At 51.0% G+C, this 26,838-nt stretch overlaps 2 protein-coding genes and 1 long non-coding RNA gene across 3 annotated transcripts in view; 1 reads left to right on the top strand and 2 right to left on the bottom strand.

Annotated features, from left to right (window-relative positions):
* Window positions 1–26,838, top strand: part of LOC147574393 (uncharacterized) — a 91,072-nt gene that overhangs the window by 58,550 nt on the left and 5,684 nt on the right. The gene's annotated exons all lie outside the window — the stretch shown is intronic.
* FZD2 (frizzled class receptor 2) lies at window positions 9,003–12,732 on the bottom strand. The gene has a single exon (XM_086687507.1). It carries the CDS (start codon window positions 12,349–12,351, stop codon window positions 10,654–10,656), a length of 1,698 nt encoding a protein of 565 aa, XP_086543633.1. The 5' UTR covers window positions 12,352–12,732; the 3' UTR covers window positions 9,003–10,653.
* The window catches only part of LOC147574392 (uncharacterized), a 32,879-nt gene continuing 26,320 nt past the window's right edge, over window positions 20,280–26,838 (bottom strand). Inside the window, exon 6 of the mRNA XM_086687523.1 lies at window positions 20,280–21,693. Coding sequence (XP_086543649.1) covers window positions 21,503–21,693 — 191 coding nt within the window. The 3' untranslated portion in view covers window positions 20,280–21,502. The remainder of the gene's footprint in view (window positions 21,694–26,838) is intronic.

The raw sequence follows: 26,838 nt of genomic DNA, 5'->3' as shown, positions 1-26,838 counted from the left end.
CTCTAGTGCTGCATAACAAAGTACCCCAAAACTGAGTAGCTTAAAAGAACACCCATTTTATTATATCCCATAATTTTATGGGTCAAGAATTTGGATAAGGCTTGGTTGGGTGATTCTCCTGTTCCACAGGCATCGTTGAGGATATTTAGTGATATTCAGCTGCTAGGTGGGCTGGTCTGGAGGATTTAAGATGGTTTCACTCACCTGTCTAGTGTGTCAGTAGGGATGGCTGAAAGGCTGGGCTCAGCTAGAAATATTAACCAGAGCACCTCCATGTGGCCTCTCTAGCATGGTGGTCTCTGGAAAGCCTGACTTCTTAGATGGCAGCTCAGGAATCCTGAGGGTGAGGGTTCCCATGAACAGGCTGAAGCTACATGGGTCTTCGTGACCCAGCTTGGGATGTCATGTAGCATCACTTCCACCATACTCAACTGGTCAAAGCAGCCCATATTCAAGGTGAGGAGACACAGACTCCACCTCTCAATAGGAGAGTCAAATAATCTGAAGTTATGTATTATAGCCACCTCACTTTCTGACCCCCAAGGAAGTTTCTCATACGAATCCTACAGGGATGTCAATGGACCAACCTATCCCTCTTTCTCTGTCAAGGAATTCGGATTATCTCTCCCTTCAAGGCAACAATTCACACTCCTCCCTAGAGATATGCATGTATACACTCACACATGTATAGCCATACACACACGCACACACACACACACACACACACACACACACAGTCACACAGGTCTGGTACATACATGTAGCCAAGGCTGCCTCCATTTGTAGCCATGTCTTAGGTCAGGGAGACCCCAAGTCCTGCCCTACAGTTCTTTACCAGGAAGTTCACTGATTATTCCTACTCCTATTGGTGTGAAAGAGGGCATTAATAGGGATGGAGTCCAGTCATTGATTAGAAAGAGACCATGTGTGTGTATCTGTGAGTGTGTGTGTGTGTGTGTGTGTGTGTGTGTGTGTGTACATGGCTCTTGCTTCTGATTGGCTCAAGTCAGTAAAGAAATGAGATCTGCTGTTGAGAACAGCCAGGGGTGGCTCAGATGTGTGTGTCAGGGCCAAGCTAGCGTGAGATTGAAATTTTGCTGGGGCTCAACCCAAATCCTCACTTAGATCAGCCCTGCCACTCTCCTCTACACTCATCCTATGTTCCAGGCACGCTTTACTTCTCACTGTTCCCTGACTACGCCATGTTCTTCCATGGCTTTGCCCATGGGGTTCCTTTTGCACAGAAAGCCCTTGTCTTTTTCCCACCAGCCACAGTGTCTGTCTTTTGTATCACATGGTATTGTGATCATCTGCTTATATGGCCACTTTCTTCAAGAGCAGAGACCATGCTCCATTCTTCACTGTACCCCCATGCCTGGCAAAGAATAGTTTTCAACACTGGTTGAACCAACGGCTGAATACCCAGCTATTGCTCCCAGATTCAGCAACTATTCCTCCTCCACATCTGTGTGCTGCCTGATTCCACCCCAACTCCCTGAGCCCCTATGAGAAGGGGCGAAGGTCTCAAAAGCTAGGGTGGAAAGTTGGGGCTGGATTCTTGAGGCCCTAGAGAGACTCTGCAAAGTCTCCGAAAACAGGAAAGGACATGGCGCTGAGCTGTAGAGGTATGGCCAGCAGACCCAGAGGCACTCACATTCCTAGTGGGAAAAGCCAGAGAATCCTGCAAGGTTTTTCCAGTGTGGAAGAGGATGTCTTAAAGTTTTCAAGCCTCAGTTGAAATAGTCTGTAAACACACCTGGTTCTGCTGGGTTAAGTGTTAGGGTCTGTAGGGAATACTCAGACCTGGACCTGAGCCAGCACCTTCCTGGAAGATGATTCTGGCTGCTGAGGTGGGGGCAGGTGCAGCTGAGAAAAGAGGTCCCCTGGACCAGCGCTCCTTACACTTGAATGTGCAAACAAATCCCCAGGGAATCTTGTTAAAATGCAGCTTCTGATTCGGTAAGTATGAGGTCAGATCCAAGACTCTGCTTTTCTAACAAGCTCCCAGGTGTTGGCACTGCTAGGGGGCAGGGGGGTGGGTAGAAAGCAGATGGAATCACACTTTGAGTAACAAAGACCTAGAAAACTGGCATTAAGATCCAGACATTGAGGGCTCAGGGCTCGGGCCTTAGAAGGAGAGGCCACCATCAGCAATGTTACAAAAATGTTCAGGAGATGATGCAGGAGATGATATAGTATAAAGTCAGCCTGACCTTTATCTGGTATAGGTGCCAACCTTTACATTCTTTGAGTCGCTGACCATGACAGACATCACTAGTGGATTCCAGCACTATCTCCCATTAAACCAAGAGGAAGCCTCAGAATCCATCTTAAACACAGTGCTCCTGGGTAGCCACTACCAACGCATTACAGCTGGCATGAGAAATGACCCCATTTGCTATTTCTGGTATTGTGGTTAAAAGTCTGACTGCCTGCGCTCTTCTTGGGCTGGCTAGGTGCCCTCTGAACAGCTGTTTCCACGAAATTCAGTTGCTTTAATATGCTGTAATTTGAGGTAAAGACAGCACTCATTTCGTAGTTCTTTTGAACATCAGATGCTATTATGAATGTATAGTGCTTAGCACAGTGTCTAGCACATAGAATGTCCCCTGTAAATGATGGCTACCACAAGGAGGCTGAAAGGATTGGCTGCATAATTGGGGGAGATGCGAGTGGTGAGGCGGGAGAGGAAAGCAAGGGAGAGAAGCCAGAGAGCTAAGAGTGGCGAAGGTTAGGTGGACAAAGGCTGTGCCAACCCTGGGAGGGCTGGGAGATTCCTAGCTCTCTCTGGATGGAAATGGGCCCCCTCCTGGCACAAAAGCTGTTTGATCAGAAGGGTTGCATGGCTCAGGTCATCTTGAGGTATCTGAGTTCAGAACTTCTTGTCAAGGAGGGGCGCCTGGGTGGCTCAGTCGGTTAAGCGGCCGACTTCGGCTCAGGTCATGATCTCGAGGTCCGTGGGTTCGAGCCCCGCGTCGGGCTCTGTGCTGACGGCTCAGAGCCTGGAGCCTGTTTCAGATTCTGTGTCTCCCTCTTTCTCTGACCCTCCCCTGTTCATGCTCTCTGTCTCAAAAATAAATAAATGTTAAAAAAAAAAAAAAAGAACTTCTTGTCAAGGAAAATCGTGAAAGACTTTGAAATGGTTAAAAAGATTACTGGGGGGGGGGGTTGGCGAAGACTACTGCGTGTCCTTGCAGGTTATCTTTGAGTTTTATTGTCTTTCAGTTATTTTACAACTCCGGCAACTGTAATCATGGACACTATTTTTGTCCATAAAATGTAAACCGTGTCTGGTGAAGATGTAACTGATATTACCCAGTGAATATTGCCCAGTTTTACATTAAGCAAATTTATTCCAACATTCTTTTTAAGTTTGCTTGTTGTTTGTTTAGAGCGGGCACAAACAGGGGAGGGGCAGAGAGGAGAGACAGAACCCCAAGCAGGCTTTGCGCCATCAACACAGAGCCTGATGCAGGGCTCGAACTCAGGAACGGTGAGATCATGTGAGATCATGACCTGAGCCAGATGCTTAACCAACTGAGCCCCCCCAGGTGCCCCAACACTGTCTTTTTTAACACTTTTATTTTTAAGTACTCTCTACACCCACCATGGGGCTTGAACTCCTGTCCCCGAGATCAAGAGTCACACACTCTTCTGACTGAGCCAGCCAGGCGCCCCTGTTTCAATGTTCTTGATGGCCTAGATATCTTTCGGTTCTTAGGATTCTCCTGAACATCTTGCTGATTACTTCATTAATTGATGAGTCAAGTGGAAATTTTGATGTATTTATTGTATCTTTGTATAAGAGTAATGATTCTGTCTGGTAGAAAAAAAATTTTTTTTCTGCATTCTCATTAGCAGTGAAGATTGAGCAAGAGGCTTCCAGGACCCTCTGTCCTAGACAAGTTTTCTCATGTGCTCCAAACAACACATTACACATGTTAAGTTTATAAGGGATTATGTCCAATTTCATTACTTGTTTTATACTATCCAAATAGATACATCATGATTTGATATTTGAACACGGACACATTCTCAAACGCTTATTTAGAGAGCTTGCTTAACAAAACATTAAAAACTCAGAAGCACCACAAAAGTACCATCTATTCATTCATTCGCTTAAACTAGATGGTTGTCTCCATGTGGGCAGGGACTGAATTTGTGCCTCTCTAGAGCTTAGCAAGTTCCTGACTTGTGGTAAGCACTGAACACCCGAAATACTAACTACTGAGCCAACGCAATGAACGAATAAGCTTAACTAGCATTTATTAAGCACTTGCTATGTGCCAGGCACTGCTTTAAACATTGTATTTGAATTAGTTTATTTAATTCTCCAACCAGTCTTGCAATGTAAGTATTATTACTATTCCCATTTACAGATAATGTACAGAGAGGTCAACACCTAGCAAGGGGCTAAGCCAGATTCAGGCCCAAGGAGACTGGCTCCGGAGCCTGATGTTGGACACCCGCTATGTGCCAGGCATATTGCTAGGCTCAGGGAGAGAGAGAAAAGACTAAACACAGGCTCTCCTTCAAAGAGGTCATAGTCAAGAAAGGAATGACAAACAATACTGTGATGTGCTGTGACCATTGAGAACACAGTGTGGGGACAGGATTGACCAGGGGTATGGCTGTCTGCAGAGGGGCCACCTGACCTCAGGGACATTCTGAGTCAACAGTAGTTAATATGTAAAGCTAGGAAAAGGGAAAGGCATTCAGGCCACAGGAACAGTACATGCAAAATCACGGGGCATGGTTGGTCTGAAAACACAAGAGTTCCAGAGGATGGCACATAGGAGTGTAGGGGAGGACAGTGGGAAGTGAGACTGGAGAGCTAAGAGCCAGATCCAGACCTTGGAAAGCCTTCTGAGCTGAGTTGCTGAGGGAGGGAGGGGTTGGGACACTCTTCGGAGGCCTTGTAGGATTTTAACCAAAAGACATTAAACCCAGTACACAGAATTCCCTTCAAGCCACATCCCACCCCAGAGAGTTCCCTAGGAGACCTAGACCAGTTGGGAAATGCAATAGGACTGTGGGTCACACCCAGTGCCACCTGGGAGCAGTGGCTGGGAGTACTCCCTCCCTCACACCCACAACTCCTGCTGCTGTGCTCACCCCCACACACAGCATGGCCACTTCAGGCCCACTCCCTGTCACATTCCCCCTAGAGGGTGAGGCCAGAGAGATGAGAATTAAGCACCCTCCCTTCTTACATCCCTTCCTTGCCCACCCTCTGACTCCACTATCCTAAGCAGCTGCAGAGCCTGGCACACCGTAGGCCCCAGTCAGAGGAAGAACGGGAGACTGGCGCTTCCTGGGGGGGCCAGGGCTCTGGGCTGTACCCTCCCCTCCCAGCGGGCTGAGGCTGGTGATTAGCTGGGTTAATTATATCCAAGCCATTTCCGATTGGCACAAGCCCACCCACCCACAGAGCCTGCCCAGAAGGCGTGCAGGCCGGGCCGAGGGTCGCAATGCCAGGGCGCCAGCGACCCTGGGAGGGGGTCCTGACCCTTGCAATGGCCAAAAGGAGGGTGGTTGTCCTCCCAGCTCCAGGACCTCCTGCCCTCCCCTCACCCCAGGCCTCCTTCTCAACACTTCCTACCCCATCCTCCCTTTTGCACGTCCCCGCACAAATCCCTTTCCTGCCCCTCCTCCTCCAGGTTTGGAATGAAATCATGGGGCTCTGAGTTCCGCACGAGGCCCCTACATAAACACTCTGATTGGGGCTAATTATAAGGGCCAGGTTGGGAGGCTGGAGCCTTCAGAAAGCTTGGCTCTCAAACAAAGGGCCCAGGGCTCAGCCCTCAGCCCAGGCCGGCCCCTCCCCAGGCTTCATTAGGAATAAGGAGGGTCCTGGGCCACAGGCAGTCCTCTCTGAACTCAATCAATAGTTTCTGGGCTTGTTCCATGTCCCAAGTCCCATCTTGTCCTTTCTCCAGGCATCAAATCCGGGCCCTGCCCAGATGGTTTGGAAAGGCTGCAAGCCTGCAGTGGAAGGCAAGGCAGCTGGGGAGGGGCTCTCAGGCAGTGAGGCTGGGGATGGGGCAGAGCAGGGGGGGCGGGGGGGGGGGGGGGAGGCGCAGGGGAAGCCAGCTGTGACAGCCCTAGCCCTAATTAGCCGGCTTCAAAGCTGGCTGGAGAGAGAGCCCGCCTGCGTGTGTGCCCTGCTCACTCAGGCGGGTAAGACATTTCTGTCCTAATCAGAGGAGAGGCTGGGAGAAAAACACTGCCCACCACCCCCAGGAGCCTCTAGACTGTGAGCTCGAACCCAGAGTCAGGTGCAAAACCTGGGAGCACAGGAAATCATTCTGTTTTGTTAAAATTATCAGCAACAATAGAGTAAAAAGCCCTGAAGAAATGCACATCCTTTGATCTAACGATTCTTTTAGGAATTAACCTAAGTATCAGGGAGATGCTACAACTTATTGAACTTTTATGTGCTGGCTTTGTGTATACCATCCGATATAATCTTCATGGCAAGTTGCCAGACAGGTACAGCCACCTTTTTACAGATGAGGACAGGGGCTCAGAGGTTAGGAGACTTCCACAGGGCTCATAGCTGGCAATGTCTCATGCCAGAGCCTGTACTCTCTATCATGATCTGCCTGTGTGTCTCTTTTTTGCCTGCTTTTCTCCCTCTACAACAAAGGTATTTACACACTCATTCCACTCTGCTGCACTTGATAATTTGTTACCTTCCAGAGAGGCAGGAATGAGGGAATAATCTGGTTTGGGGGTGTTTCTGGTTTTGTAGACCTGATGGTTTTCCCTCCTGAACTCTGCCCCCCCCCCCCCCGCCGCCTTTCCATAACATAAGTGATTAGACACTTGAGGGAATACCAGAGTTCCCCCAAGAAGGTGAAGGGTGCCCACTGGAGAAGTGGAGATACCCAGTCATCAGGACTAGAAAATGTCTAAACCAGGAATTGGAAAACTAGCTTGGGGATGGGGCGATGGAGGGGGGCACAGAGAGTTCACCAGCCACCTAAAGTTACATGCAAAATTGTTTGTTCACCAGAGTCTGCCCATCTTCTCCCAGGAAAAGCTCCAAAGATTTTTTAGGTTCTCAGATGGGTCAGTGGCCCCAGTTTAAAATTCATTTTGAGGAAAGGAAGGGGAGTCCAGAGAAAGAATGGACCATCTACAGTGAGCAGGTAGATGATCAAAGGCACGATGCCTCTGATATAGCAGAATCTGGGCTCAGCTTCCCCAGACATGGGCCCCATGGCACCCTGGGACAGCATCTCCCCACTTCTGGAATCCAGCCCAGATCTAGGGCCCCAACACCCTATAATACAGAAGTCATCAGCCCCAGATCCTAGTGATCTTCATTCTCTGGGGATGTTCAGAAGAATTTTGTCTTGGAAAACTTTACTGTCCTCTTCTGCGGCTAGTTCTTAAAGGACAATGAGTTTGTAACTAATAGAACCATCTTTAGGAGGGGAGGCCGGGAGCAGGTGTGGAAAAGCCAAAGTGTGATCCACGATCGAGGAGTCTGGAGGAGAAATGCCCTGAACCTAGAGAGCCTGTTGCTCCTTTGTGGGATGGAGTGAGGGTGGGAGAGCAGGTAGAAAGCAGCTGCGTCTGTGATGTGACTGGCCTCAGGTGAAAGGTCTTCCTTTGGGCCCTTGACCCTCCACCAGACAAAGCCTCTCTCTTCCAGAGGGAGGCCTCAACCCACTTACAACTACTCATAGGGTGGCCCAGAACTCTGCAAAAGCAGACCTCTGAGCCCATGTGTTTAACTGTGTTTTCCAATCAAGGCAGTGGAGACCCCTCTCCAGATACGGCAGTGAGCTCAGGTAATCTGCCTTTGGGTCTCTGCTCCAGGCACGGTCTCTCCTAAATTCCCTGCACTTTGGGGTAACACTTCCCTTCCTCTGAGAGCTGATTCATTAAAGCAAGGAGAGCAGCCAGGTGGGACATTCCCCACTACTTTCCATAAGGTAATTAGCCCTTGCCCCCCTCCCCGGCCTTTGGGGAAGGGGAGGGTATCTAGAACTGTCCTGTCCAAAGGAGGCCATTATCATCTACCCTGTCCCCCGACCCCCCCCCCCATAAAACCTATTTTTTCCACTTTCTTGGGCCCTCTTCTGCGTTGGCAGGAGACTTTCAGGGAAGGGGGTTAAGAACAGTCTTTACCAAAATTCCCTCTCTCCCACCCCCACTCAGGGAAGGAAAAGAGATCATTGCTGTTAGGCCACCAAGTGTTCCTGCTATCAGCGTGAGGGTCCACTGACAAATGTACCCAAAGCACTAAGAGCTGGGCTCCTGGGCCTTGGGGGGTGGGGGGGTGGGTGGGATGCAGGATGGGCTCTTACCCAAATCTTCAAGAGACCAGTTCTCCTCTTTCCACTGGGTTCCATCTCAGCCACTGCAACCCCCCTCCCTTTCACCATTCTTTCCAGGAGAGGCACTCACAATTTGTAATTTAACTCTTTCCTGCAGCCCTTGCGGGGTTCCTTTAGAATTTTGCAGCAAACGGAGCTCCGGGAGTGACTCCCCTGCCTGCTTCTTTGATAGTTGAGAGAATCTCATGTTGGGCCTTCACACACATCATCATTTGAGAAAGAGTTAGTTTTAACATATAAGGTTGACCACCCGCACAAACCATTTGGGGGAAGGTTATATATTTTGGGAAGGGGGCTCTGCTGAAATCCCCAGGCTTCATACAATTCCAAACAAAGCCCAACATACGACTTCAATTACCACCAAACATTTCCAGATCCCCTCCCCCAACATAAACTAACACACACAAAAACATCGAAGTAGGGGTTCTAACTTACTTTCTCCCTTGTCCCAAAGACTGCCAACAAAGGGTGGTAAGGCACCATTTCCCCCATCATCATTTAGCTAAAAAAACAAGGTCTGGGGGCAGGGAACCTCTTCTCCACCCCACCCCCAACCAAGTAGGCCAAGGGGAGAGGGAAAGAGGGGGTGTGGTTTGGTTAAACTAATAAAATGTTACAACCCTGTTAAATACAATTAAAGGGCTAGATCTCTAGAAGATAATTAAATGCGCTTTATTATGATTATTAGCTTTTAATTTGCACTATTATCAAGAAACAGGCGATGGTGAAAAACTGAGTTATGTGGCATAGTTGTTCCACCCTACCCTTTGGTCTTCAATCCTTTGGAATTAAAATTCTAAAATATTCCAAATAGTTGAGGGAAATGATGTGTATTGGATGCGGCAATTCTCTTACCAGCGTCAAAAATACTTTAAGAAAAGTGTTGCCTTTTATTTTGGGGGGTTTAGGGGGAAGATAAGAAACATCTGTTGTAAACATTCTATCAATCTTGTGATATAGAATGTCATGTAAACACTCAACCCCACCCCCACAGCACAAAGAGCCTGCCCAGAGCCTCCTTCCAAAGCAAAGATACCCACCTTTCCCTACCCGGCCTTTCTGGACAAGTTTGAAAAGAAACGTCTTTTGTTAAAGGAAAACTAAAAATCCCACCAGTCCATCAGTCCCCTCCCTCCAACCCAACCCATTTTTATTGCTTTTGGGGAGGAAAATTGAGGCAAAACAAAAAAACAAACAAAAAAACCAAACCCCACACAGAACACACAAACCAACCCGCAAACTTCTAATCTCAGTGCGAGAGAAGATATTCGGTTTGGGGGAGTTGGGGGGGGGGGTGCCGCGGAAGGAGCCGACTACAGGGGAGACGGGGGAGAGACGCAAGGGCATCTCCAAACGGTTGACTTTTATGAACTAACGCTCCCCCTGAAAATGGAGGCAGTCAGGATAGATACTCCAGGTAGCAGCGGGGTGGGGTGGGGTGGGGTGGGGGTGAGGGGTCGGGAGTGGTTTTGTTTCAAAACACTTTTCACAAAGCACTACAAAGCACTTTCTGCCCACTCCAAGCGCCTGGGGGCAGCCAGCTGAAAAGAAGTAAAGTCAAAGAGGAGAAAGATCTTCCGGCTTGCAGGGGAGCAGGCCACAGGGGTGAGGGTCATTCCACACCCCATCTCGCCCTATCCATCCCCACCGTCCCACTGGCGGGTTTGGGTTCCCCCCACCCCCCACGTCTTCATCTCTTTTAGGAGTGCTCCAAAGATGGAGTGAAGGGGACAGGGCACGTGGGGAGAGAAAGGGAAAGGGAATAAAACCAGAAGAATCCGAGTCTTGTTCAAAAATACCCAACAGCTTCCACAGGCCCAGCGTCAGCGAGAAGGCTCACGTATTTGGCTTTGGGAGTTGAATGTAACCAACTTCCAACTCCTCGCGGCAAACACCTCTTCCAGCAGGCCCAGCCCTGCCAAAACCCACAACACTAACCCAAGTAGGAGATGGTGTTTGCAAGGGCACTGAAGAAAGGCGAGGGCCCCCTTAAACGCCTCCCTCCCCTCATTCCTCAGCCCTGGCGCCCCTTGCTGCTCCTTCTCCGCGCCCCCCCCCCCCTCCGTTTTTCTTTTAAATAGAAAATATATAATTAAATTTACAGACTATTTACAGTTTTAATTACAAACCTGATGGGGGTGTTGAACAGAGAATTCTCTTTAAAAAGCAACCTAAAAAAGAAATGGTTTCGATTGTTCTTTATTTAAAAAAATAAAATAAGGAGTCTGTAGGAGGCCCCCCCGGGCAGAAGCAAGCGCGGCGCGGGTGGCCTGGGGACGCGCGGCGGCGTAGGGACACCCCCTCACACGGTGGTCTCGCCGTGCCGGCTGTTGGTGAGACGGGTGTAGAACTTCCTCCACGAGTGCAGCGTCTTGCCGGACCAGATCCAGAAGCCCGACGTGATGCCCACGATGAGCGTCATGAGGTATTTGATCATGTAGACGGTGAAGTCGGGTGACATGCGCGGCGTGTAGTGCGCCGGGCACGGAATGGCCAGGCTCTTGCAGTGCTGGCTCACCCACGAGCGCTCCCAGTGCTCTCGAAAGGCCTGCTCGTAGAAGTAGCAGGCGATGACGATGGTCGCAGGCACGGTGTAGAGCACCGAGAAGACGCCGATGCGCACCATGAGCCGCTCCAGCTTCTCCGTCTTGGTGCCGTCGTGCTTCATGATGGTACGGATGCGGAAGAGTGACACGAAACCAGCCAGGAGAAAGGACGTGCCTATGAACAGGTACACGAAGAGCGGCGCCAGCACGAAGCCCCGCAGCGGGTCCAGGCTGTTGAGGCCCACGAAACACACGCCGCTCAGCAGGTCGCCGTCAATCTGGCCCATGGCCAGGATAGTGATGGTCTTGACCGCCGGCACGGCCCACGCGGCCAGGTGGAAGTACTGGGAGTTGGCCTCGATGGCCTCGTGGCCCCACTTCATGCCCGCCGCCAGGAACCAGGTGAGAGACAGGATGACCCACCAGATGGAACTGGCCATACTGAAGAAGTACAGCATCATAAAGAGGATGGTGCAGCCCTCCTTCTTGGTGCCCTGCACCACTGTGCGGTAGCCGTCCTCGGAAAAGCGCTCGTTACACACGACGCGCTCCTGGAGCACGAAGCCCGCGATGTAGGCCACCGAAACCATAGTGTAGCAGCCGGACAGAAAGATGATGGGTCGCTCCGGGTAGCGGAAGCGCTGCATGTCTACCAGGTAGGTAGTGACGGTGAAGAAGGTGGAGGCGCAGCACAGCACCGACCAGGTGAGGATCCAGAGGCGCGCGAAGCGCGTCTCCTCCTGAGAGAAGAACATGGAGCCGTCGGGCCGCGCCGGCTCACAGGGCGCCGCGCAGTCGCGCTCGCCCAGAAACTTGTAGCTGAGATAGGATGGCACCTTGAGGACGCGCGGGCAGTGGAAAGGGTGCTCCAGCGTGGCGTAGCGCGGGGGCGAGCCGCCGCCGCCCGGGCCGCCCGGGGTGCCCCCGGCACCCGGCTGCAGGCCAGGCGGAGGCGCGGTAGTGAGCAGCGCGGGCGTGCCGTCTTCGGAGTGGTTTTGGCCCACGCAGATCTGCTCCGCGCCGTGGCGCGGAAAGTGCTCGCAGCGCAGGCGCTCGGGCCACTGGAAACCGAACTTGTTCATGAGCGCCTCACAGCCCTGGCGCGCGCGCTCGCAGATGGAGCGGCACGGCGGGATGGCCTGCTCCAGCACGGTGCACACGGGTGCGTACATGGAGCACAAGAAGAAGCGCAGTTCGGGGGAGCACTGCACCTTCACCAACGGGTAGAACTGGTGCACCTCCAGGCCCGCGTCCTCCTGGTTCGTATGGCCCAGAAGGTTGGGCATGATGGTCTGGTTGTAGGCGATGTCCGTGCACAGCGGGATGGAGATGGGCTGGCAGAAGCCGTGGTCTGGGATGGAGATGCCCTTCTCCCCGTGGAACTGGGCCGGCCCGGCGGCGGGCAGCAGCAGCAGCGGCAGCAGCAGGCGGGGCAGGGCGCTGCGGGGCCGCATGCTGGCCGCCGCCCCCCACTCGGCTCCCGGGCGCCCCCCCGCCCCCGCCCCCAGGCCCGAGACCGCGCGCCTTCCCAGCCGCCGCCGCCGCCGCCTCGCTGCCGCCTCCCGCGCCTCTTTGCAAAGTTTGCTGGCGGCTGCAGAGTTGGGGAGGCCGGGCGGGGGAGGGGGGCGGCGCGCCTGCCGGCTCGCTCGCCGCGGTCCGACTGAGCCGCCGGAGACACCGCGCGCTGCTTGCCCTCTCTCCTCTTCTTCCTCCTCCTCTCGCCTCTCCCCTCCCTTCTCCGCCCAGAGACTCCTTTGTGCCTTCCTCCAGCCCTCACCTCGGCCTCTCCGATCCCAATTAGTCGGTTTCAAGGGGGCCCCCGCCAGCGGCCCCGCCCTCCTCTCAGCCCCCCAAAAAAGGGATCCTTGAAACCGCCCCGTCGAGCGCTAAGCACCATCCCAAAATGTGCTCTCGGCCAATCAGATTTAAACTCCAGGACCAGCCCCGAGGGCTGGATTGGTCGGCCACAACATAATGAGATCAGAAACCAGATGCCAACAAAACTTCCCCCCCCTTTTTGCTTTTTAAAGAGACAAGCTATTATTATATTAAGGGCTGTTTGCCCAGCACGGGATTTCTCCGGAGTCGCGGCGGCGAGATTCGGAGACAAACATTCTCCAGAACTGCGGCAGACTCAAGCCACTCAGCCCTGGATCATTCTTCTTCTGGGGGGCCAAGGCGGTCTCCGGCGTAGGGCCACTTTAAATCCTTACCTCCGCCCCTGCTCCTAGAACCCCACCTATTCCAGTCCAATTTTTCAAATCAACTGAAAAATCTCAAGTTTAAAGTGTTTAACAAGAGAGAGAAAAACTTAAGAAACTAGCAGTACACAAAGACTTTTCTCTCAACCCCGTCTCAAGGAATCCAGACAAAAGTTTCACTTCACGCCTTACGTAGACCCCCAAGGAGTTTGTCTTGCCCCTCCCCCCTTTAAACACACCCTTCAATAACCCTCTGAAAAATGAGAGCCTGTCTCTTTAAGAGGCTCTTAAAGGGGCCTGGACTCCGGGGCGTAATTGCCCCGTAGCGAGCACAAAGGAGCCCATTATGGTTCTTTGTGTTCGGTGGCACCTCAAAGTGAGAAAACTCAGGAACTTAGAGGCCCAGAGCTGGAGGATTGGGGCGGGGGTTGAAGGGGGCGAGGTGAAGGAGAATGGCCCAGAGCTCCGGCTTCTCCCTCCTCCTTCTTCCGAGGCAAATCTTAATTATGCAAAGTAAAGTTTAGTTGCCATAACGAGGAGGTCTTAATCGAAAGTTAATGGTGGGGGGGGTGGGGGGTGACGGGCAGTTTTGAGTGAGGAGATGACTCTCTTAGACCGTTTGGGGGAATTTGCCTCCTTTCTCCCTACCTCTGCCTCCGCCCCCTAAAAGCTTCCAGATACAGTCTCCTGGGAGAGAGGGAGCTTTACCCAAACCTTAAGTGATTCCACACTAGAAAGAGGTGGCGTGTGTGGCGAGAGAGAGGCTGGGGGCGGAGGGGGGGTGGCGTTGTGGAGGATTACCCACCCCTCCCCCCATCTCTCACCTGGTTGGGGATGTGTAGTAGGCTAGAAGGGTTCCTACTAGTTTAGCAAGGTCTTTTTTTTCTCCTAGGATGTTAAATTTGGGAAGAGGTTTGGGGGGGGAGGATGGGGGGATTTGCATGTAAATCTCCAGGGCCTGATGCTGGATGATGGATCAATTATTTCTGTTGTCTCTCCGGAGGGAAAGGCGGGGCGGGGGGGGGGGGGGGGGAGTGGCATTGAAAAAGAAGAAAGAAAATTGAGTTTTGGAAAGCAAAAGGAAACCCTTTTGCTTCTCAGTACAAACCAAATCCTCCCAGCCTGGCGAGCTGTTTCCTGCTCCGTTCTAGAAAAGGATTGCTTTAAAAACAACAACAAAAGAAATTTGAGAGACGGAAAGAAGAAAGGAATAGGTGGGCAGAAGAAAAAAAATTCTAAGTAGATACATACAATACATCCAGGTCTGACAGGATTCTTTTTTTTTTTTTTTTTTCTGGATTGAATGATAAACAGATTTTCAAGTTATTTACAACATAAAAGTGTTCCTTATCGGACCCTGGAGAAGTTGCCTTTTCGCTACTTTAGGAAGAATATTTTCCTTCAGAATCAGAGGCATGCACCTTCACTCTCCATTCCATTTCCAGTCCCCCCCCAACCCCCCACCCCAAGACCACTTGGTCGCAGAGCTGGCTGGGGATGGGACAGTTGTACTCTAGGAGGCCGGAACCACGCCTGAGGCGCTGCTCTTTCGGATCTCCCCTCCTAGTGTACATCCCAGCACATCTCCAGAGCTGGGACCAAGCCTGTGAGCAGAGCAGTGAAAACAAAAATGAGTTAAGACAGGTTCCTACTCTCCACTCAGGAAGCTCACCGTCTGATAGGAAATTGAGAGTAAATCTCCAATAGAAACGCGGCATCTTCAATTTCCTTCCACGACAAACTTGTTTTCCTGCCCTAGGGCCAGTTTTGAGTGACAGTTATCCTTTCGCCAGCCGCCCCCACAAAGGGGGAGCTGGAGGTGGAAAAAAGAAATAATAGACATTCTTTCATTTACCCAGAAAACCAGTCATCCCTTCAACACACTTTTATCGAATCTTCTAATTTCAAACCACTCTGGGAGGTGTTGTAGGCAACACAGGAGGAAATGGCAGCAGCCCTTTGCCCTTCAAGAGTTTATGGCGTCTCGAAGGAAGAGTGATTCTACTAAGACCTTACATGTAGCTAGCATTTTTCCATGAAATAAGAAATCGCGACAATTCATGATTACTCTTGCCTTTCACGTGAAGGTCTGGAGTGTGAACAGGACCAGAACCTGTATCTTCAGATTTCGGGTGTATCCACAGCACTCTCACGTCTACCCACGGTTCTATCCGTACAGCACTTACTATATACAAACGTTTACACAAAGCCACCTTTCAACTACAGATTTGTAACTAAAAGAAATTAATAGATTCTCTCAGTTTAAACACTATATGATGTCATTTGATAGATACAGCACTTAGTTCTGATTGCTTTTTAATTAGCTTGAGCGTTGACCTGGACCTGATCCCTAACTCAGATAGTCATTTTACTTTTTTGAACCTTAGTTTCCCCATCTGCAAAGTGGGAATGAGTCAACAGATTTTTAAAACATGAGACTACACATCCAAAGCAATTTCAGAATGACAAGAATACATTTTGTAATCATTAAGAACCTTTCCGGGCGCCAGGGTGGCGCAGTCGGTTAAGCGTCCGACTTCAGCCAGGTCATGATCTCGCGGTCCGTGAGTTCGAGCCCCGCATCGGGCTCTGGGCTGATGGCTCAGAGCCTGGAGCCTGTTTCCGATTCTGTGTCTCCCTCTCTCTCTGACCCTCCCCCGTTCATGCTCTCTCTCTGTCCCAAAAATAAATAAACGTTGAAAAAAAAATTAAAAAAAAAAAAAGAACCTTTCAAAACAAGAAGTTACATGAATTAAATGTTTATTCAGCAAACATCCTTGGAGACACAGGGTAACTGCTACCATTTATTGAGCTCCTACTGAGCACTGCACATACATTATGTGTATCCCTACAAAGTAGGTATTGCATTCTTTTTATGGATGAAAAATCTACAATTAAAAATAAAATAATTGGGGCACCTGGGTGGCTCAGTCGGTTAAGGGTCAGACTTCAGTTTAGGTCATGATTTCATGGTTGATGGGGTCAAGCCCTGCTTTGGGGTCTGTGCTGACAGCTCGGAGCCTGGAGCCTGCTTTGGATTCTGTCTGTCTGTCTGTCTGTCTCTCTCTCTGCCCCTCCCCGGCTTGTGCTTTGTCCCTCTCTCAAAAATAAGTATTAAAATTTTTTTAAATTATTAAAAAATAAAATAAAATAATTAATTAATTAAAGATGAAGAATCTGAACTTAGGTGAGATTTGACAACTTTCTCAAGGTCCCACAGTAAGTGTCAGAGCTGAGATTTAGATCCAGGCCTTCTTGGCTCTTAAAGCTGGCTACTGTCTCCTACACCACACAGCCCCTAACGTGTATAAGAATTGTGTGCTTTTATGCACTTAACAACTATGTATGAAAAACAACAACTCTGTATTGGTCACCAGGCCCAACCCCTGTTCCTGTGGAGCTTCCATTCTAGTGATCAGCACTCACATTTATCACATAGTCTCTTACATGGATGCAAAATTGCCACAGGATTCACTGCTATGGAGGGAAAGTCTATGCTGGGATAGCACAATGGAGGAGGGAATCTGAGTTGGGGAGGGCAGTGGAGGACTGTGTAATTGTGGGGAGGATTAAATAGGATGAGGTAAAGACAGCCCAGATCTGCAGGGCCTTGCAGACCATACGTAAGGTGCTAGGTGTAGAAATGTGAACCCACCATCTCCAGGCAGGGATAGGCATTGCAAACAGAGGGAATGGCGTGTCCAAGAGCGTGGTGGAGGACATGGCAGGAGCACAAGTGTGCACATATTTTGGCCCTGTTAGAGCCCTGTGTACATCTGTGTGCATCACATCTGGGAGAGTGATGGCAAAGGAGATAAGCAGGGACCTTAGATATTGTGCACCCAATCTGGACTCCTGCCGATGGAGATGCTCTGAAGTGTGGGGAAGGGAGACAGTCATGCTTAAGCTTTAGATGGTGCATTTGGGGAGCCCTGGGCAACATGACTTGGCTGAGTCAGGGATACCAGTTAGGAATAGATTGCAAAGTCCAGGCAAGAGATGGTGAGGGCATCATTTGGACCAAAGCGGTGTCGTTGGAGAGAAGTAAGGGAGGAGGCCCACCAAGGTTTCTGACCTAGATGCCCTGATGTCATTAAGGAGGCTAGGAAATGCAGGGACCGGGTGGATAATGAGCATAGTCGAGCCAGTCCAAGCTGATGGTCCAAGGGAAGGTGTCCAGAACGCAGGTGGATATTCTAAGTCAGGGCCCAGGAGGGAGCTCTGGGCTAGATTTAGATCTGGTGGCTGTAGCCTATGATTGTGGCTGTAAGAGTAGTTGAGATCACCTAGGGGAGGCAGATTGGATGGGAAGACCGAAATTTCGGAGATGCCAACGTTGAGGACCATGGGCTGAGGAGGAGGGAGACTGAGAAGGAGTGGTGGGGCCAGAAGAGAGATTCCAGCCAACATGTGAATGTCACAGATTTGTTTCTTCTGAGCCTGAGAGCCTCAAGTCAGAATTTTTGTTTACCTTGTTTCAGTTGTGACAATGAAATGAGGTAGAGCATGGCACTAACTTGACCTGATGCTAGGCTACAAGCTTGAAAAATAATAGCGATTGTTCTTAATTCAACAAATTATTGAGCACCTACTATATGTAAAGCAGCCGACGTCTGTAGAGACCTATGCTCCAGCTTCAGGAAACTTCGAGTCTAGGGGGCAACAGTCTGCCACCTGCTGCTGAGAGGGACTGCTGTTCAGCCCTGAGGAACATTCTGGTTGGTCTTGGGCTCCTCCTGTAGGCCGGGAGCCTAAGTGTCCCCAGTGCACAGTGCCAATGCCACTTCTCCAAATCTTGAGGCACTGCTGTGCCTCAATCGTCTCTCCACCTACAAATCTGATATCTGGAATGATTGTTGAGTGCCCCCGCTGCAATGACACCGTGCACCCCGTTTCGCGGGATGGTCTGCTAGAGCATAAATCTCAGCCTGATGGGAGAATAGAGCACATAGCCAGTGGAAAGGAAAGAAACCTGGTCTGGGGCTCAGAATGTCTGGGCTGCAGCCCACGTCTGCTGAGTGACCTTGGGTAGGTCACCTTTCCTTCCTTAGCTTCAGCTCCCTCATCTGTATAAAGGGATCATAAAAACATTTCTTGATTTTACCTTTGGGCCAGATATGGGGAGCTGTGGGAATAGTATGTTCGGATCATGGAAACTGCCCTCTCTCGAAAGGCTTGTGTGTTACAGATAAGTGAAAGACCACCAGTTGGCAATATCCAACACACCGCAGGCCTGCTCAGAGCACAGGGATCTTCTCTCAGCTAAGGAAACCTTAGCTCATCGGCCCTGGTAAGGTTAGGCATCTTTTCCTTGTTTCCTCAATCCTGTTTAGGAGGGAAGGGCTGAGGAAGAGAACACAATTTTAGATACTTTGAATCCTCAACGGTTTTATTCTCTAAGCAAAAATACTCCCGATGGGGAAAACAGGTTTGAGCTATCAGAGTCTACTTGGCCACCCCTCCCCCAACCCACAAAGTATTTGTCTCTGCTGTGCAAGAATCTTCCTTTTCTTCCTTTCTCCCAGAGTCTGGCCACCAAGACCTGGAATCCACCTTCAAGTGAGACGCCTAATTTCCTCTTCCAGAACTTTGTTCTCCATTGAGCTCTCAGGGAACCAGCCCTTAGAAATGGGCCTCAGAAAAAATCAGGCCTAGGACTCCCAGAGCCCCCATTCCCTGCCCACTTGGAGGTCCCCTTTTGGGGTACTTCACCCCACCCCCTGCCAATTTCCAAGGCTGCTCCGGGCTCTGGGGACAGAGGAGGAGGGCGATGTGGCAGAGTATAGCTGTTAAGCCCTTTATCTCTCTAGCACCCTTCCCCAAGGTCTCTGGATGGCAAAATGGGCCATAAAGGATTAAACAGATATAACAGATGATCTATTAATTAAGGACTTTAATTCGCCCAGGCCTAGGCCAAGCAAGAGTAAGGTGCCGGCAGCTGCTCAGAGCAGACTGGGGAAAATGAAGCTGAAAAATCAGTGCTGAGTTTGGTTAGTGCGGTTCTTGGGGGAGACTCTGCCTTCTCGGTCCAGGAAATAAGTGTCTCTGGGAATGAATGAGTCAGATATTTTGTCTCCTGGAACCTTCTAGAACCTAATGCCAAAAGGAGAGGAATGGGAGTGCCTGAATCATAGACTTGTGGATGTGGAGGAGTCAGTCATCAGGGGGATGCTCACGTGGGGAAGGATGACCAAGATAGGTTTGCTTCCCAGGTGGGGTTTCCTCTTGTTCCCATAGGGCACACGTTTCTGTTACTGGCTGCACCCCATCTCCTAACTTCCTCTATCTTTTCCCTCTCATTCTTCCTTTCTTTTCACTCTCCCTTGCCCCCTTCACTTCTCCCAGAATTTCTCTCATTTTCCTCCAGGCTGGGCCACCTCACCCCCTCCCCCTTCTCTTTCCTGTAACTTAAGCTGTAGTTGGGAGTTGGAGGAGCTGGGCTGGTTTGAAAGGAGGCCCCACTGCTTTTCAGGGAGGAATTGAAACCGTGGAGCTGGGGGTGAGGGGGTGAGGGGAGGCAGAGGGGGAGGGGGCGGCTTGAGAAATCAAAGCGGCTGCAGCTCCATCTGGGAAACCAACTTTGATTTACTAGCAAGGACCTGGCTCTCTAACACCCCCCCCCCCTTTCCCTGGACTTTGCTTTGTGGTGATAACTGGGGGCTGGGAAGTCTGACTCCCTCCCCCAGCCTGAAAGCCTGTGCTTCTCCTGGGAGAACCAGCCCAAGGAGGAAGGCCCAGGGGACCCTGGCTAAATAGGGCTGCTGAAGCTTCTAAAGGGGGCCCTGTGTGTCATGAGCTGGGTGTGGAAGGGTACCCCTGGGGAGGAAGGAGGAAGTGTCCTCAGTGCAGGCTGTGAGCCCCACAGACTTGGCCCCGCTCTGGCTCGAAGTGACACTCTCCCCAGGGATGGGGCGCTGGGCTGGGGGCGCTGCCAGGAGAAGGCCAGGTCTTCTTCATGTCCGTGGCCTTGCCCTCTGAACTGGCTGGGGGTGGGGGTGGGGGGGAGGCTGGGGCCTGGGAGTGGCGAGTAAGAACCAGGAAAAGAAAATGAGAAAGAAAAGGAAAATCTATGTTAATCGATTGTTTTGTGTTGAGATTCAGTGTGGGTTATGGACAACGCTGGCTTCGAGTGGGGACTCCAGGCCACTCTGGATGGCAGGGCCAGCCAGCTCTCTCCTCCCTCTCCTGTCCCCTGTTTCTGTTTCAGCTTGCTCCTTTTCTGTCAAATCCTTGAACCCCCCAGGGTTTAAGGCACTGTCTGACCTCTGCTATCAAAATAGGGTCCCAAAGGTCCTGAACACCAGTGCCGGGGGCTGCAGGGAGAACACAGTGAGCCACAGCTCCAAGAGATGCTTGTGCTTGTCACTGACTGACCACCTAGTTCTTCCTGGGTGGTTTTTTTCGGGGGTGGGGGATGCGTTAAATCCCTAGACTCCTGGGTTCCAGCAGAGCCCCCTGCCCCTGCACTCCCACTATCACTGGTATTTTTCAGGGTTCAAGCATCCGGTCTTTAGAACTAGCTCTCAGGAAGGAGAAGAAGGCGCTAACCGGGCTAACTGTGCCCCAGACAAATGGAACCTTTTCAGAGCTCACTGTACTATGTGGAATTGCCCATCAGAGCTCCTGTCCCAGGACAATGTTCCTAAAAGCCTAGGGTCCACATGCATCAGAATCACAGAAGAAGGGGCACTGGGGCAGGATTTTCCTATTAGAAATACAGATTCCTGGGTCCTGCCAATGATCAGAATTGATAATCCCCAAGTGATTCTTATGCACACGCCAGAGCTTTCTGCTTTCCAGAGCCCTGAATTAGCTTTCAGAGCCTTGCTTCATCTTGGCAGCTGCCCAGTCTTGCCCCGTCCCCCACTCCAAACTCATTCAACAACCTTTCAAACTCTAACCCCAACGTAGCTTTCCAGCATTAACTTCTACCCCCACTGCCCCAGTGTGTGGACAAGATGGACCGGCCCCCAGCATCCATTCCCACCTCCTTCTAGTACCTTCCAGCACTTGCAGAGGTTGGAAAGCCAAGAAACTCATCTCTTAGCTTTCCTCGCAGCTTAAGGTCTGGATGCAAAGTGCATTGTTCCGGACTTGAAAGTTGGGAGGGTGATGAGACTGCATTCTTGTTGCTCTGCTATTTCTGCTGGCAGGCCAGCCCCTGGAGATGGGGTCTTCCTGCGGCAGCACCCACAGTGTTCAGTGTCTGGGACGGTGGTGGAAGCCTGGCACCGATTCCTGTGGAGCTTTGGGGTTGCATCCATGATATTAGTTCCAGCCGTAGTCTCTTCATTCTCCCTCCCCCCCGACTGCGGCAGAGGTAGGGGCTCCTACTGGACCATCGTTTCTGGGGCTTCATTATAAAGTCCTGCTTTTCCAGTCCATCTAACAATTTGGCAGGCACCTATTTCCCCGTGGTCTTCGTCTGCTTGGACGCCAAAACCAAATGCCATAGACCAAATGGCTTAAACAACAGAAATTTATTGTCTTTGTTCTGAAGGTCCCAGATCAGGTTGCCACATGGTTGCGTTCTAATGAGGTCTCTTCTCTGGCTTGCAGGTGGCTGTTTTCTCCCTGTGTTCACAAGGCCTTTCTCTGTCAAGAGAGAAAATTTAAACTTAATTACCTCCTGAAAGCTCTGTCTCTAAATATATTCACACTGAGGGTTAGGGCATCAACATACGAATGAGGGGACACAGGTCGGTTCATAGCACCTTCTACATAAAGCATCTAGGGGCGCCAGGGTTGCTCAGTAGGTTGAGCATCTTTTCTTTTTAATTTTTTTTTTAATGTTTATTTACTTTTGACAGAGAGAGAGAGAGAGAGAGAGAGAGAGAGACAAGAGCATGAGCAGGGGAGGGGCAGAGACAGAGGGAGACACAGAATCCAAAGCAGGCTCCAGGCTCTGAGCTGTCAGCACAGAGCCCGACGCGGGGCTCGAACTCACAGATCTCGAGATCATGACCTGAACCGAAGTCGTATGTTCAACCGACTGAGCCACCCAGGCGCCCCTAGGTTGAGCATCTTGATGAGGTTTTGGGGTGATGACGGGGGGGTGTCCGGAGCCGAAGGCCAAGAAACAATTCTTGAAGACGTCTTTGGTGCAAAAAGGTGATTTTATTAAAGCTCGGGGACAGGACCCATGGGCAGAAAGAGCTGTGCTGGTGTTGTGAGGGGTAACTTGTTGTATACCCTCAGGTTGTTAGGTTGGGTACCTCAAGGTTAGAGACACCGTAAGTCTCTAAGGAATTTTGGAAGCAAGGTTTCTAGGACCTTGAGGGTCTAGCTGTTGTAAGGAAGATGCCATTTATTACCATTCAGTAAAACCTCAGTCATGAGACCCTTCAGACGTGTATCAGAGCGCCAAAAGCTTGGAGTATGATTGCCAGCATATATCTTGGGGGAGTTGAGATAAAGGAAGTTTCCAGAGGAATTTTTATATGTTGATGTAGACCTACAGGATCCTGGGGGAGGGGGTTCAGGATAATGTTAAGCCAAAATTCCCTTTTGCCCTTGCCCGTAGCGAAGTGTCATCATTGAGGCAGCTGAACTCCTAGAGGGAGGTCTCTCTGCCTGTTTCAAGGACTCATCAGGGGCTGTAGGCAGTAAGGGAATTTAATTTTTCCATTACCTTTGTTTCCCACATCACCATGGCAAGCACTCCAACCCCCTTCCATCTTGATGAGGGTGATATTGGGGCTCTAGAAAACAGAGTCTATAGGTTTCTGGAGATTAGGCTATGGATAAGGTTGCCTTTTTCTTACTGTTTACTAAGTGATCTGTAAACTGAAGGAGACGCCTGTCCTGCACGACCGTGATCTCTATCAGTCAACCATTTGCTATCTTTCCTTGCTCCTGTTCTTGGGCAGCCAGGGGTGTCCCACATATGACACACATCCCACGGGGCAGGGGTGGGGGTGGAGGCGCTGTTAGCCTGTGCTTTGCCCTCAGCTTGCTCCAGGCTCCCTCATCAGTCTGACTCTTGATTTCGCTCAGATCATGATCTCATGGTTCATGAGTTCCAGCCCCACCTTGGGCTTTGCACTGACTGGGCAGAGCCTGCTTCGGATTCTCGGTCCTTCTCTTTCCCTGCCCTTCCCCCACTCATTCTCCCTCTCCCTCTCTCTCAAAAATAAATAAACATTAAAAAAAAAAAACCCTCCTAAAATGGTCTTTGTTTCTTGCACCAAATCCTGCCTTCACCTATGAACGAGACAGCACAGCTGGTACTTTCATACTCTAAGTACTTTCTCCACTGGTTCCACCCTTGTAAATCCTTTAAGATCCCTTCCTGTAGCACTTCTCTGGGTGACTGTTTATCTTGTGGCATTTAGCACTTGGTATGTCTGACTACCCCCAACTCACAATAAGACAGTCTCTTGAGGGCAGAGACTGTATCTTAGTTTTTGTGCATACCCTAGTGCTTATAAGAGGTGGCATATAATAGGTGCTCAGTAAACATCTGTTAAGTGAATCGATGCCCTCTATAAATAGGACAGGGACTGAAGAACTCCCTAAGGTGGGCAGTTGAGAGATCCAAGCATCCTGCCTGGACACCAGTCCAATGCCCATAACCCTGACTGCTTTGCCCATCTCTGGAACCCACATTTAGGGAGGCAAGAAGCTAAGCTCTGAGGAGAAGTAAGCAAGCCAGGTTTCTAGGTCCAGGTTTCCATCCTCCAGTTTTGGCAAGATTATCCAATTTCTTGAAGCCATACTGAATTGTAAATATGTTCTGGTCCCCGATCTGAGAAGTGAAGGTAAAAAACAAATTTGATATGATGGTGGGAACCCATGAAGCGGCCCCGGGGAGACCAAAGTGCTCAGGTCCTGGCCTTGGTACTTACTACCTCTCTGGCCTTCAGTGAATCATTTTGCTTCTCTGAGTGTCAGTTTCTCTATCTGCAGAACGGGTACGATAAATCTGCATTGTTCCCTTGAGGCGAGGAGTGAACAAGAAAATGGATCTGTATTGACAGCTGCTTTGGGAAAGGAAGTTTAGGGTGGTACGTGCTATTTTGTAACCTGGAAGCAAATGTCAAACATAGATCACCCAGAGAGGCCTGAACACAGGCACATGAGACAGACTTACTCGTGGGGCAGCATGCTTGGGGCCGAGCACTGGACTCCACAGGCGGAGAGAGGAGGTTTGAATCTCAGCTCTCTACCTCATTACTACCTTCCCTGGACAGGCCACTTGAGCTTTCTGGAGCTCAGACTCTTCATCGGAAAGAGAGGGGTGTGAATCTGCTCTCTCAAAGGGTTGGGAGGACCAGTCATAAGTGAGCAGTAACTTCACTCAATGGACACTCAATACAAGTCTTTAGTATTTGTTTTCCTCCTCTCCCTAGATGAGGTAGAGGCGGCCAGGAGGAGAAAAATTGGGGCAGGTGTCAGACTCCTAAGACCTCAGGGGTTTGGGAGGCTTCCTCCATGGCTGGGTCACCTCTGAGTAACCCGTGAGGAATTCTGTGGCCTAAGATCTGGCAGTAGGGACACATACTGGAGGGACACATACACTAATGCTGGATTCGGCAAAAAACCTACAGCAGATTTCAGTTTGGGGGACAAAGTAACAAGTCTTCTTTGAGGCTGGTTCTGACTCAGTCACTCTCCAGGCATCCCTCTTTTGATACTCTCCCCAGCTCTTCCGGAGGGTGAGCACCCCAAAAGGCAAGAAACTCATTAGGAAGCAAAGAAAGAGATCAGACCTCAGCTGAGCTCTCCTCTGAATGTCTCCTTTTGTTGGGAGGGGCACTAATGTGGAGGCAGCTTGAGGGAGGGGGGACCCCAAGGATGGAATTGGGAGGGGCAGGTCCTACCTTGTGGATGGGGGTCATTGGGAGGAGAAACAAACACTTCCCTCCTCTCCCCAGGAAGCTTCCCTTCCCCGCAGCTGGTGCCCCAAGGATTCCCCCCGCTCCACCCCAGGCCCTTCCCTTAGAGAGAGCCTGCTGAGCCTGGAATGAGAAGAATCTGAACTACAAACAGACCTCCCAGAGGCACCCCCAACTCTCCCCTAACCACTTCAAGCCAGCGAAAGCCTGGCTTCCTTGAGTGGGAGGCTGACTGAGAAGCAGGGCTGGGGTTTGGGCTACAGGGAGGGGCTGAGGTGGTGGTGGTGGGGGGGCAGGGGGACTCTTCCTGGAGAGGGAGAGGAGGGAAGGGTTGAGGGCAGGGGAGGGACTAGGCTATATAAGGACTATATTTTCCAAACCAAAAATCAGAATTGGTAAGAGTATACTTGCAAGGGCCATGGGATTGCGTGGGGGGGGGGGGGTAGGGATTGAAGCCAAGCCTGTCCCAGAATAATGCAAATTCTGAGGCCCCCACTCCAGTCATCCAAATATAACCCTGGAGGAGAGAAAAAAAACCCAGTCTGTCCCCTCCCCCCAATGCTCTCTTCCCCTCGCTTGGCCTCTGTCTCTGCTTATCTGATACAGTAGGTTATGGTGAGCCAGGGAGGGTCTTTAGGCTCTCCAGGGGCGAGGTTCTCCCAATCCTTAGCCTGGGCTGCAAACTGAGTCCGCGGAGGCTGTAAATGAACTTGGAGAAGTGGAGGGCAGAGGCTAGAATCAGAGGAAAGATGGAGGGACCAGCCAAAAGGACCAAAGACAGAGGGGCCTCTCCTGTCTGCCACACTTCCCCAGACCCTGGCCTCCTGCCCACTGTCCCCCTAGCATTCCTACCCTCACCTGGACCCAGCCTGGGGCTTTGACGTGAGTTAGCAGGGGCTGTCCGTGTCCATGGATGCCCAGCCAGTGTATCAGATGGGGCGAAACCCCTAGGAGGTGACCAGGGAGGAGAGGCTGCTGGAGCTGGAAGCTGCCTTAGGCACGATGACCTCTTTGCAGGGGCGCTCTCTCCAGCTTGTATAACACAGCTCCTGCCAAGGTTGGTATAGAAAGGCACAGAGCCCACAGCGGGCTGGGGAAGGCCGCTGAAAAGGCAGCTTAAGGGCTTCCTGCTGGGTGAGAGGGATTAGGGGCCTGTGGGGAGGGAGCCAGGCAGCAAGAAAGGCACTGGCCCAAAGCCAGAGCCCCTTGGCTGTAGGCCCTCTGGGATGAGGATCCCCAGGGTGTCTAGCGGGCTGGGGTCAGCGCTCTCCACCTGGATGAGGTGCTGGGAGAATAGGGATTCAGCCAGGGCAACATACTGGGATGAGGAGATTCCATGGAGCCCCCAAAAGGAAGGGAGGAAGGAAGGTTAGCCAACACTCCTGGATGAACTAGCACACTTTTAGTCAGAAGGGGGAAAGAGGGACCGAATGGACTACTGAGCTATTTTGTCCCTTGTCCCCTCCTGGGCTGCCTCCCACATGCAAGGTTTCATCTCAGAGGCTCCCAAGCTAGGAGGGGACAGCTCTCTGCTTCTCAGGACCTCCAATGTGGAAGAGAATGAAGGGGCCCCACATGGTCCGAAGTTCCCACAGGAGCATGGATTTAGGGGAAGAGCCCAGGAGGGGCTCTTGTCACCTAGAGACCCTGGGCAGAGGCCTGGATGCGGACAGCTAGGGCTGGTCTCACCCTGGCCCTGGGCTCCGCTGTCTAATGTGTGAGTTGGGATCTTGGAGGCCACACTGTGTGGGGGAAAAGACCTGTTCCACTTGTGCTTCTTGTCCGAGAGCTGACACATGCATTCTGGAAACTGTAAAGTGCTATATAAATGTGAAGTACCCAGACCCCATCATCCCTGGAGTGTGTGTGTGTGTGTGTGTGTGTGTGTGTGTGTGTGTGTGTG

Source organism: Puma concolor, chromosome E1, assembly GCF_028749965.1.
Source record: "Puma concolor isolate L17-30 chromosome E1, mPumCon1.1.hap2, whole genome shotgun sequence".
NCBI classification, from domain to species: domain Eukaryota; kingdom Metazoa; phylum Chordata; class Mammalia; order Carnivora; family Felidae; genus Puma; species Puma concolor.
This window is presented reverse-complemented; position numbering and strand designations above follow the sequence as displayed.